Source organism: Mytilus galloprovincialis, chromosome 9, assembly GCF_965363235.1.
Source record: "Mytilus galloprovincialis chromosome 9, xbMytGall1.hap1.1, whole genome shotgun sequence".
Lineage (NCBI taxonomy): Eukaryota > Metazoa > Mollusca > Bivalvia > Mytilida > Mytilidae > Mytilus > Mytilus galloprovincialis.
Window position 1 is genome coordinate 83,941,556 of NC_134846.1, and position 14,155 is coordinate 83,955,710.

At 32.5% G+C, this 14,155-nt stretch overlaps 1 protein-coding gene across 2 annotated transcripts in view; it reads left to right on the forward strand.

Annotated features, from left to right (window-relative positions):
- The window catches only part of LOC143046184 (carboxylesterase 5A-like), a 126,525-nt gene that overhangs the window by 94,560 nt on the left and 17,810 nt on the right, over positions 1-14,155 (forward strand). The window contains exons 1-2 of one of the 2 annotated variants that reach the window (XM_076219223.1): positions 9,423-10,920; positions 12,683-13,006. In XM_076219223.1, the coding sequence (XP_076075338.1) occupies positions 9,434-10,920; positions 12,683-12,968 (1,773 nt within the window). In that variant the 5' untranslated portion in view covers positions 9,423-9,433 and the 3' untranslated portion in view covers positions 12,969-13,006. Of the gene's footprint in view, positions 1-9,422; positions 10,921-12,682; positions 13,007-14,155 lie in introns of those variants that run through there. The other variant, XM_076219224.1, reaches the window with a different exon arrangement.

The window sequence follows — 14,155 nt, forward strand, 5'->3', positions numbered from 1 at the left end:
ACTCAGATATTTAGGGACTGGTCTAGATTTTTGTTAGCTTTTTATTCTAGAAGGTAATTGATTGGATTGCACCTCATTTTTAAAAACTTTATCATACTAAATCTTTTTAGGTGTATGCCTTGACCGCATTATCAAATTTGCTGTGCAGCCACGTATTCGTAATTATCAGATAATTTGGTGTATGATGACCTCCTGCTGCGTAATTTTTCCATAGGGTTTAGGTGACTTCCATCCAGTAATCAGTGATATAATAAGTAATAGCCAATGTTGGTATATTAATAACTGCACCATTTATGTCTTTAAAAAAAACTTCTTTGAAAGAGGGACGAAAGATACCAGAAGGATTTTGTCCTTTTGTAGGTATTTTTGTCATATAGCTCAACTGTTTTGGTACTTATATATCCTCGGCTTTCAATATTTAGGTTCGAGTGTCCTTGATGAATGTAAATCCAGAAAAAAGCGCTTCGGACGCATAACATTAATAAACGTGTTTCAACTTTTCAACTGTGTTGGTTAGCAGAGGTGGAAGAACAGCAGCTCTCCGAATGGGTATATTGATGATGTCGATTTTTGTGTAGGCTGTTTGTAATTAACATTTGTTTGCGATCCTCATATCAACGCTGAACTTTACTTGGCTTATAAACAATTTCTACACTGCTCAAAGTTAGAGTACTTATGTGTTTTAATGTATATAATTGTTAACGATCTTTAAATATAAAATTTCCTTTAAAAAAAAAATTACGATAAAAGAGACGATTTTTCATTCCCTTTTGTTGAATTTTCTTTTTTCTTTTCAAACGGGATGTATAGAGACACATCCACGTTCTTTTCTTTGTATACAGAAGATAACTCCTAACTAAAAGAGGGACGAAAGATACCAAAGGGAGAGTCAAACTCATAAATCTAAAACAAACTGACAACGCCATGGCTAAAAATGAAAAAGACAAACAGAAAAACAATAGTACACATGACACAACATAGAAAACTAAAGAATAAACAACACGAACCCCACCAAAAAATAGGGGTTATCTCAGGTGCTCCGGAAGGGTAAGCAGATACTGCTCCACATGCAGCACCCGTCGTGTTGCTTATGTGATTACAAATCCGGTAAATAGTCTAACTCGGTAGGTCAAATTCATGAAAGGGAAGGGGATTGTAGTTACGACGTAAGGAACATATCCGATATCATTTATGAAACGGTTATTCCATAACGGTCAACTAACTCGTGATGGCGTCCGTAAAATTTACGAAGGGATGATTTCAACTTCACCATTTGGAACTCTTGGTTTAATAGCTTCCTTGTGAGCAGTAACCCTCTATCAAGAAAATCATGATAGGAAATGCAAGCACGGGAATATCGTATCAATTGGGAGATATATACCTCGTATGCAGGTGCTGCTGGAATGTTGCTACTTAGAAATGGAAAGTTCACAATTTGAAAGCTGAAATCATCTCTTTTGTCATAAAGTTTTGTCTTCAAACGACCCTCATTGTCAATTTCTAGATGTAAGTCAAGATATGAAGCCGACTTAACTGTATCTGTAGTATCCTTTATCTCCAATACGATGGGATAGATGCGTTCCACATACTGTGGATTCATTTTTTTCGTGGGTATAAATTTTCGTGGATAGAGAAAAAAAGACGTTTCGTGGTATACGTAAATTCGTGGATCGCTGATTTCAAAACAAAAAAAAATCTGATACGTAATTCGTGGATTTAATTTTGATTTAGGAGATCATATAACCTCCTTGGTTTGATCAATGATAAAACAAACAAAAAAGAAGGAATTCATTGAAAAAGTTTTGAATTGTCAAAATCCTCGCTTAGTCATTTTAGGTTAAAGTGTTCATTAAAAACTTCTATTACAATAATGGACAAAGACAACTAATTATTTGTTTGTTTTACAATTTATAAGTGCTTGTCGGGATTCTATAAGGCAATCAAAGTTTTATGATTGAAAGCTCATTTCCCTAATCATTACATCCCAGCTGTATTGTTATACTTCATAGTTTCTTTTTTTGAAACACGTGTAAATTGAATAGATCTATTGTTACGAATAACAATGGATTTTGACCACAGGCTGTGACAAGCGGGGTTTCTGGAAACACCTGCTTCTACATCCGGCAATTAAAGTCCATTGTTATTCGTAACAATATAAATTGATAGTATTCTTTAAATAGCATGAACACAAGAAATACTTACAGTGTTCACTACAAATTGTTTCAAGATATTGAGAAAAAAAAAACATTTAAGGAAATTCCAATAGCGAAAAAAAAATAAAGCATTTATTTTAAATTAAAAAAAAATCCTTCAAATACTCCTTTGCTGAAAGTAATATTATTTTATCTCAGTCATATGTTTCTATTATAAAAAAAAAGGGGGATTCTAACTCTCGACCCCCCCCCCCCGTTATCCAGTGGCCGAACCGGGGTAGGGGTTTCCCGGGTTGGACCAGATTTAAAAGATCAATGTATTTGACTTATTTGAACCCCCGCCCCTTTCTTTTGAGTTGGGAACCCCAGCTGGATCCTAATTCCGCAAAAGAGAGAGCTACGAAATATTATATCTGTATCTTTGTATTCTGAGTTTGCCTGGAAGTCGGGTTTCTATTGCAGACACACTTATCCCTTTGTAGGTCCGAATATGAATATTTATTCATTCTCGAGAAGAGGGGGGCTTTTCCCCCATAAAACCGTAAGATAGAACATGTAATTATGATTACCTTTATTACTGATACAGGTAAGTACTTTGAGTTATAATATTGCCTTTATATTTTAAATTAGTCTCATCTAACAAATCCAATGCTTGCTAAGAAATGTCGTCCGTATCATACCCGCTTCCATATTGACAACTGCATACAAGGAGCATGACGTATTTTTTGATTTTAATATGAATACACGATACGGTCAACCTTGACTTGCTGATTCATATCAAACCAAGGATTTATTTGGAATATGCAAAACAACCTTGACATTGGTAAAACATACTCACTTGTCAAAGTGTGAACGAAGATAACCAAAAAAAGGTTACTAGTGGGTTTTCATGTATTAACAAAAAAATCTTATAAATCATTGTTTGATATTGTCAATTTAATATATGCTATCGGGTTTTTTTTTCATTTGAGAATCAATGTTAACAATATAGAGATTAGAATAAGGGTGTAAGTTAGTTAGATATCTCGGGATACGGCATGTCTGGATAAGAAACCCCTCCGGTCGACGGGGTTTCTTATCCAAACATACCTTTCCCTCGGTGTATAACTATTACCGATATAATAAACAGACATACAATGTATAAGTAAAAGGTGTGAAAATAAATGTTCCTGTCATAAACAATATAACCTACGGGCAATATCCACGTACTTAATCCTATTGATTTTTAATCATTAGTAAACCAAACTATGACACGGTAATTAGTAAACCAAACTATGACACGGTAATTAACAACTTGCAGTTATTTTCCATGAACAGTTTTAACGTTTTAATCAACTTTAAAAAGTAAATTACCACTGATATTCGATATATTTATTATTGATTTAAATAAAATACTTGTATCTTCTTTCAATAAAAAACACGTGTTATGTTACAATGTTTATTGCTAGTCAACACTATACTAGAACTGCATAACATAACCGGAAATAAACATCCGACTCCATACACATATATCGGAATTATTCGTCGTTGAATTCTTAAATTCGTGGTTCGCTCTGAACCACGAAACCCACGAAAATTGGTATACCACGAATAAAAATGAATCCACAGTAGTCACCAAATTTTGAATTGTTTAGTGAAAGAACGTCATCTATATAGCGGGAAGTAAAGTTAAAGGATATTGCTAACTTCTTATCTTTCTTCCTAAGAAGTTCCTGCATGAAGTCAGCCTCATATTAATAAAGAAACAAGTCAGCAAGTAGAGAGGCACAGTTTGTTCCCATTGGGATGCCGACAGTCTGTTGAAAAACACGTCCTCCGAACGTAACAAATATGTTGTCAATCAAAAAATCAAGCATGTTGATAATATCAGTTTCAGAGAATTTTTTGTTTGAATCAGAGTGATTCTTTACAAAGTAGGATTTATCCCTCCCTAAGGCAAGATACTTGTATCTACGTTGGCCATTCTTTTTTATAAAGCAAAGTAATACCAACTCTTTTAATTTGTCTTTTAGTTTGGAATGTGGAATACTTGTGTAAAGAGTAGAAAAGTCAAATGTTTTAATACTGTTACAAGATGAAAGAGAGTTAGATTGTATGTACTCTAAAAGATCCTTGGAATTTTTAATTTTAAGTATCCACATCTGATTCACGCCACCTCTAGAATAGGCAGTTTCACAATAACTTTGAAGCCCGTCTTTGATTGCTGATAAGATAGATGTTAATAATTTAGAAACCTTCTGCCTGTCGAAACATTTATTTTTTGCATTCCTCAAGTCCTTACTTCTATGACTGTCCATGGCGGTAAAAAACTAAATCTTTGTGATGAGATTTAGTTGATTTCAGTCTCTGATTAATGAATTGATTTGTCCTTTAACTAGATGCCAGCTTCTGCGAGTTCCTTCAGTTTTTGGTTGGGTTTGTGTTGCTTAGTCTTTAGTTGCCTATGTTACGTTTTCACTACTATTTTTTTGTCGGTATGTCTTTTTTTTGCCAGAATGTTGTTAGTTTATTTTCAATCTATGAATATGATTGTCCGTCTTGTATCTCACGCCCCTCTGTTATGTGTTTTCTTTACAAATATGTATATTTTCACATTTTTGAAGAAACAAAAATCAATAACCATTATTTCCGAAATTAAAAAGATTTTTTTTCAGTTGACATGTAATAAGCCGAAATTGTTTCAGCTCTCAATGAAAAAAAATATTATCAACCGGACTTTTCAGAAGGGTTTATAAATGTTTTATCAAAGGATTAGATTCGGGAAGGGCCTATTTTGGCCTCAATTTTCAGGTTCTTCGGAATAAAGATTTTGTATACTTTTTAAACACTTAAGTGTCTACTTCAGTCAATTCAATTAGTTTGTGTATCAATATGTCATAATTTGTCACTTTTCAGATATTTTTTGTTAAAAATGAAAGTGGCCGCATCCGTGTTCACCCTTAATCTTTATATATGGTATGTATAATCATCAAATACAGCTTATATTTAAATATTAAGAATGAACACGAATGCGTCCACTTCCATTTAAGACGGGAACCGTCTAAAATTTAACTCTAATTCTACAATTGTAAAGATTTAAGTAATTTAGCATGACTTAATGATGATAGTTCCCGATAAATGAACATTATATTGTCATAAACAGCCCATATTTATATAGCAGAAGTATTTTACTTTCCAATAAATAGCTAAAAGATAACATTATAACAATTATGTATAACTGATATATTTTGGGGCCAAAAAGGGGTCTTACTGAACCTACTCCTTTGCCACAATTCTTGTCATTAAGTAATAGACCCGTGTCACTGCCTCTTACCGCAGTACGATAGCAAAGAAAATATGTTTCAAATATGATTTTTATCTGTTTTAACCAAAACAATCATCTGATAGTATTTGATAACATAATGTTACGTCTTCTTGATGTATAATTATCAACAAGTATTTCTATGATGATATATGCAAAACGTTTCATACAGTATGGATTAGGTTTTCTTGCTTGAGCCGGAGTAGTACGATATCGAAAATGACTTGTTAAGTTAGCTCGGGAGTAATATTCACTCGATAGTCGCCTGTGTAAGCAAAGCAAACAGACATCATAGATAAAATTGTCAAAAATTAGGTACAGCAGTCATCATTGTGCTATTATCTGAATCACTATAAACACAAATAAATATTTCAACAAAACAAGACAAAATGGTACATATATACAAATTACATAAGCCAAAAAGTAGGACAAGAATATAAAGTAAGATCATAGCACAACAACACAATGATAAGATGTTTAATACCAAGCCACGCGTCACAAATAATTGGAAAAGGTGGACTAAACAGTAAAAGTAAGAAATACTCAAAGACAAAGAAAAAGATCGTAAATACGTAATGTAGATGGCAGCACCTTGAATCTATACTTCAAGTTCATCATGTACTTTTTGTAAAATTGATACGTAAAATTTATCAAAAAGGTTATGTATCTTCCGATAATCGTTTTAGAATAAAACGATACGATACGATCCCCTTCCCTTTCATGCATGTGACCTACCGAATTAGACTATTTACCGGATTTGTAATCACATAAGCAACGCGACGGGTGCCACATGTGAAGCAGGATCTGCTTACCCTTCCGGAGCACCTGAGATCACCCCTAGCTTTTGGTGGGGTTCGTGTTGTTTATTCTTTATTTTTTTATGTTGTGTCATGTGTACTATTGTTTTTCTGTTTGTCTTTTTCATTTTTAGCCATGGCGTTGTCAGTATGTTTTAGATTTATGAGTTTGACTGTCCCTTTTTGTATCTTTCGTCCCTCTTTTAACACATTTTTAACCAATAAATATTTGTCTAAACTAAATACGATAGGACTTCATAATATATGAAGTCTATCCAATTTTTATATAAAAGATCGGACTTCAAAGATTTTAACTATTAATAACTGAATATTTCTTCATGTTCTCGATCATTTAAAATTTGTTTGACTAAAATTTGATTTAATTCACAACAATGTTTGTAAAACTGTGTGTAAACATTGTAAAAGATCCCTTTTAATAAATTACGGTGCTTTTGAGTGTTGACAGTGTCCTTTCGCTTTAGTCCATTGAGTAAACTGTAAATAGATTCAAAATTCAGTAACACAACCCGTAAATATACCCAGCAGGTAAGCTGTTCTGATTTTATCACTTCAGTGCAAAATGCTAACATTACATTTTTTTTTCACGTTCATTTTATTTTGTATAAAAAAGATAACTCCTAACTAACCTTCTGCCTTTTGGAAACATTAATTTTTTGCATTACACAAGTCCTTACTTCTATAACTGTCCATGGCGGTAAAATACTAAATTTTTGTGATGAGATTAAGTTGTTTCAGTTGTTTGAATGAATTGATTTGGCTTTTAACTAGATGTTAGTAACTGCGAGTTCTCTCAGTTTTTGGTTAGGTTCGTGTTGCTTAGTCTTTAGTTTCCTGTGTTGTGTATTCTCTACTATTTTTTGTCGGTTTGTCTTTTTTTTTTGCTAGAGTGTTGTTAGTTTATTTTCTATCTATGAATATGATTGTCCGTCTTGTATCTTACGCCACTTTTTTATGTGTATTCTTTACAAATATGTATATATTCACATATTTTGAAGAAACAAAAAATCAATTACCATTATTTCCGAAATTAAAAGGATTTTATTTTCAATTGACGTGTAACAAGCAGAAATTGTTACAGCTCTCAATGAAGAAAATTATTATCAACCAAAATTTTCAGAGGAAATGTTTTTATCAAAGGATTAGGTCCGGGAAGGGCCTATTTTGGCCTCAAATTTGGTGACATCATAGATACAATTGTCAAAAATGGGGTACAGCAGTCATCATTGTGTTATTATCTGAATCACTATAAACACAAATAAATATTTCAATAAAACAAGACAAAATGGTACATATATACAAATTACATCAGCCAAAAAGTAGGACAAGAATATAAAGTAAGATCATAGCACAACAACACAATCACAGGATGTTTAAATACCAAGCCACGCATCAAAAGTAATTGGAAAACGTGGACTAAACAGTAAAGGTAAGAAAAAAACAAAGACAAAGAAAAAGATCATAAATACGTAATGTAGATTACAGCACCTTGAATCTATACTTCAAGTTCATCATGTATTATTTGTAAAATTGATACGTAATATTTATCAAAAAGGTTTAGGTATCTTCCACAAAAAGACGATACGTTTAACACATTTTTAACCAATAAATATTTGTCTATACTAAATACGATAGGACTTCATAATATATGAAGTATATCCTATTTTTATATAAAAGATCGCACTTCAAAAATTTTACCTATTTATAACTGAATACTTCCTCATGTTCTTGATCATTTAAAATTTGTTTGACTACAATTTAAAGCTAAAATTACTATGTAAACGCAATTTGGTCACAACAATATTTGTAAAACTGTGTGTAAACATTGTACAAGTTCCTTTCGCTTTAGTTCACTGATTAAAATGTAGATAGATTTAAAATTCAGTACTACAACCCATAAAAATATACCCAGCAGGTAAGCTGTTCTAACATTATCACTTCATTGCAAAATGCTTACATAACATTTTTTTTCAATTTTTTTATGGATATCAATTCTGATTGTAAGTAAAAGTATTCTTGCAGTTGATTGATAGGAGTTCATGTCTAGTAAGAATTTATTCCATCCTATTGTTTAAATATCATTTAATCAAACAAATCCCACTAATTGTCACCTTTTTTTAACTGTAAGTTATCTTTTAATCATCATAAAATGTCAAAAATCTCTAAAGCTCTGCTCTCATCGGGGAAAAGCGGCTGTTCGTAACTTCCGTTGCGTGCGCCCCAATATTGCAGATGACCTTACCGATACGCAAAGAAAATTGATAAATGCCTGTATAATTTGTTACAGACATTATACTAGTATTATGTTGAAAATGGTGGATGGAACCTGATTTTATAGCGTAAACCTTTCAATTGAAAGACAGTCGCATCAAATTCCATCATATTTAAATCAACTCATAAAGTTTTGAAATATATTAAGTCCTGTGACTGAATAGCTATAACAATGTCAACTCTGATGTAGAATCGTGTGTTGACGTCAGAATGTAGACGTCACACAGGTAGAGAAATAATTTTGTCGTTCAATGTATTTTTAAAAATTATACAATAACAATAATGGCGTGTTTAAAAGAAGCCACTTCGTATGTATCAAAGAAACACAAAAAGTCACACGTAAAAAGCACACCAGCAAAAATGAAAGCTTATCGACTATTGACTCCGAAGTATATAATTTGTCGACTTGTTACGTTGGACATCCTGTTAACCAAGTTAGGTAAGAGCAAGCTAAAGAAGTAAAACAAGCTTTCAATCGGTATAATTTTGGTTAAAAAACCCACTAATTATATGTTTGATTTTACTTATTTTGATTCTTCTTTATTCTTACTTGACCGAGTACTATGATGTTCAAGGTAACCAGTCGATAAGTTATATAATCCAGAGTCAAAAGTCGATTTTATGAAACAGTGTATTGTTTTTCAACATACATTCCGGACCGAGCGACAATCCAAGTGAATTAAAATAATGCTGTTCAATAAACTAATATAAATAGAACACAAAATAATAGTTGAACGATTTGAAACCGGTCTGTGACTTTTGATCTATCAATGATAGGAGTAAATACCAATAAGTAGAACGTTTACATATCACATTGCGAAATATTAGTATATGTGTTTTTTTTTAATTAAAAAAAGAATTTTATTATATATTATCTTACAGAAGAAGACGCCATGACGATTTCGGTAAAGTTAACAGTTCTGCTCTATGTGTTATTACCAGTTTTCTCTCAAGATTTACAAGAAGTAACAATTAGTACACCACTTGGTGGACTTCTTGGTTTACGTCGGAGGTTATCGGGTGAAGATGTTTATGAATTCAAGAATATACCGTTTGCCAAAGCACCTGTCGATAATTTACGGTTCGAGAAACCACAGCCGTATGGATCATGGGACAACACTTTAGATGCTAGACACTTTGGTCCGTCATGTATTCAAGTTATGACCGGAATGGAATCCTTTCTCAAAAATACAAATATCTCCGAAGACTGTCTTTATCTCAATATATATATTCCATATCATGTTTCGACCGAAAGTAGAAAAGCTGTTATGGTCTGGATCCATGGCGGGGGTTATTCCGTAGGACAAACCGAGTTTTATGACGGAGCATATCTAGCTGTTGCAGGCGACGTTATAGTTGTTACTATTCAATACCGTTTGAATATTTTTGGTTTCTTTGCAACCGGCAATAGTAAAGGTAATCATGGATTATGGGACCAGATTTTGGCGATACAGTGGGTAAAAGATAATATAGCCTCGTACGGGGGTAACAGCCAATCTATCACAATATTCGGAGAATCAGCTGGTGCATTTAGTGTGGGTTTATTATCTGTAATGCCACAAAATCAAGGACTATTCCAGAGAGCTATAATGCAGAGTGGAACCGCCCTTTCAGAAATCAGCATGGGATTAATTACACGATATGCTTCATCACAGGTAGCAAACAATGTGGGATGTTCTCAATTAGATCCTGGGGAATTATCTCAGTGCATGAAATACGTAGATGCAAACGTTTTATTAGAAGAGGCAGGAAAAGAATTTTCATCTAGTTTTATCCAAATTCCATTTGCACCAATAATTGATGGCGAATTGCTGCCAGTTCAACCAAAACAATTGCTACTTGATTCATCAACTTCTGGATTTTTTAAGTCACTGGATGTCATCATTGGAATAAATTCAGGAGAGGGTTCGCTTATGTTAGACTTTTTTCTAAACGGAGGTCAAAATTTCTTTCAATTTAACGCATCAGATCACATACCAAAACGGATCCTTTGTGACGTTCTTGTTCCTGATATTGCGAATGTAGTGTTTAATAATAACACGGATATTGCCATTTCTATATGTGATAACTACGGTTCAGCATCATCACGTGACCAACTTAGTCAAGATATTCTAAATGTATATACAGACCTAGCATTTACGGTCCCAGCAGTGGAATCCCTGCGCCTTCACACAGGAAACGGTAACGGAAAACAATTTCAGTATATTTTCTCTAAACAGAATTCCTTTTTTACCGCAACACCTTATCCAGATTGGTTTGACGGTTCAGCTCACGCCACAGATCTAATTTATTTATTTTTCCCGGGAACACTTCCTACGGACCAAGATGGAGAGCTATCTATGAATTTGTTTAAGTATTGGACTAATTTCGCCAAAACAGGGTGAGTATTGCACTTAGGAACAGGGTGGTGATATTCGTTTTTCTCAGTCAAATGGTTAAATCTTTCGATTTATTCAGGATTCATAATAAATATAATTACGGGTCCTTTTATATTCAACTATACGGTTTGGTTTTTTTCTCGTTGTTGAAGGTTATCACCCACTTTAAAACCTCAAATTAAGAACATGACATAACAGAACTTTAAAAAATCTATAACAAATATTTGGTAAAATTATTATGATAATGACAGTAGAGTACAAAAATTGAACTGAACGAAATTAAAAGCCTATGTTCGTATTCAAGTTAATTAAATATCATTGAAGAGTTTAAATGTTAAAAGGTAGCTCAAGTGTATTATTTTATTATTACGAAGGACGAATTTTAACTACAAGATCAAAAACAAGATCTATATGTTGAAATATTTATATTTTATTTCGTCGTCATCTGACAATTCCTCATAAATTCTGTGTCGCCAGTTTTCTTTAGGCTTTCATATTAAAAGAATCGAACAAAAATTTTATATAATTGTACAAATACACGGTAGATTTATACACAATGTATGCATCTATGTTTTCCCTTGAAGTATGATTCCTGCTGCCTTTAACATTCATGTGTGGTTGTTTATTCTTTGTATTCTTATATGGTATTAACCTTCACTAAAATAGTTTTCCATTTTTTACTTCATAAATTAAAAAAGAAACTCTTTGAAGAAGTTAAATGAAAACATTAAAATGGCCGTCTTAATTAGGCAATGCACGTAGAGTGAGAAATTGCACATATTTTCGAATTGTATTTTGAAGAAAGTAATTGTCGCGTTTTTTTACAAAATACCTTGTTTTTGTTAAATATTGCCAAATACGTGTATTTACATCTTAACAATCCTAAATGTGGCTCGAATAAGGAAAATAAATAATTAACTAATTTCATACTAAAACACCCGATGATATCTTTTTCCACTCAAAACATTATTCTATGACATTTGTAAGGTATAGTATTTATTAACTGTGTCTTTCTATTATATAAAATATGGAAGAAACTTTTTATTTACATCCAAAATTGCAGAAATTGGTGAAAATACTACGTAGCCTTTGAACAAATGTGCATTGTAATTACAAATCTTCGCCATTTTTTTTGTCTTTCAATTGTATGTTGTATGTTGACAATGTTTAGTATTTTATGTATGTATATGTCTTGTATATGTCTTGATTCATATTTTTCGAGTTCTACTGATACGCCGTATGTAGCCGATACACTTTCGTTTAGTAATTGTATATTTTAGTTGATCAACAACAGAAAAAAACCACCAAATGCTGATTGAACATCAAATCTAACAAATTAAAGAGGTTAGATTTGATAACCGGAAGACCTAAAAACGCAGAATCAATGAATTAAACTTTTTATATATCTAATATAGGACAATGAAATTGAGAATAGAAATGGGGAATTTTTCAAAGAGACAATAACTCAACCATAGAACAGACAATGGCATTGATTAAACATTACTCCATTTCAAACCTGTTTTTTTCCAACATAACGTATATAGCTTATAATTAACAAGTTTCATTTCATCGGCTTCAAACAGAAAGAATTTGAAAGCAGAGAAAACTGTACAACTTATAATCAGTATGACTTTATGAGATAATAATACGAAAACGAATACTTAAAACCCTGGATAAGCATATGGCATCGGTACTTTAATTCAGTAACGGACCCGCGGATGTGTTCTTGTATTTATGTTAAAACAAAATTCTTTTATTTTTCAGAGATGTCAATGGAGTAGACCTGCCAAAATGGGAAGAATATGACACAACAACTGAACATTACATTAATTTAAATATCAACATTACAACTGGTCAACAAATGTTTAAGGACCGTGTTGACTTCTGGTTGATTGACATCCCTAGAATATTAAACCCATCATCATCAACACGCAGGCCAATAGTACAAACATCCCCGACTAATGGCAGTGATAAAGTATACAGACATGAACTGCTAATAAGTTACTTTCTCTTGTTGTATGTTGTGTTGTGTTTCTATAGATCAATTTAACTAGAGTGTTTTACATGTATTAAAATAATATTATTATTTCACTGCACATTAATAGGCAGTAATCTTTACAGAGGTCTTCATCCTTGTTTTAACTAACTTAATTGTGTTTTTTTCTTTTGAAAGCTGAACTTAAATTTAAGCTTTTAACTAAAATGTAACTAAAATGATTTTCTTCTTCTTTTTTTTTTTTTTTTTAGAATGAATGTATCTAGCCCTTACTTGCTTTGTAGTCTTTGATGTCTTTATTAGACTAAGAATCCCGTATTAAAAACACTACTCTTTCTGAATCATAGTAGTATTTTGTAATCGTATTAGTTTAATATATATATATATAAAGGCAATAGTAGTAAACCGCTGTTCAAAAGACATAAATCGATTGAGAGGAAACAAATCCGGGTTACAAACTAAACCCGAAAGAAACACATCAATTATAAGAGGAAAACAACGGAACAACAGAAACATTTACAATAACTCATATTCAGTTTATACAACTAAATTAGTTTTCTTGTATCTGAATGAAAAGTTCTCATATATATAATGGCGAGTATTCGTTCTAAATCTGTTCATTGAGATATCATATAGTTTTAGCATAATTTCTATCAAATTGAACACTAAGTAGCACAAAATTATCATTGTGACCCATTCCAAAAGCACTTTATTGTTCAACATATAGATAATTTTAGTCAATAGGCATGAGAAGCAGTATCAGCATAACAAATCGGTGTGATTGTAAAAAAGAAGATGTGGTATGATTGCCAATGAGACAACTCTCCACTAGAGACCAAAATGACGCAGATATTAACAACTATAGGTCGCTTCATTCTTATGTCTTGTTTTCAATGTTTCAAATCGGTTGCCGATCTCACAATATTTATTCCTGGGAACAGGTTTCAATTTTTCTCGGCTCTGTGTTGTAAAAGGTACATACATGGGTGGCTTCTTCATTTTCAAAAACTTTATCATACTAAAACTGTTTGGGTGTGTGCCTTGACCAAATTCATCATACTAAAGCTATTTGGGTGTGTGCCTCGACCAAATTCTTCAATTTGTTGTGCCGCCGCGTATGCGTGATTTCCAGATGTTTGGTATATTAGTCCCTCCTGTTCCGTAATGTTTCCATAGGCTTTAGTTGCCTTCCATCCAGTAATGAGTTATAAAATAAGTAAAAGCCAAAGATGGTATATTAG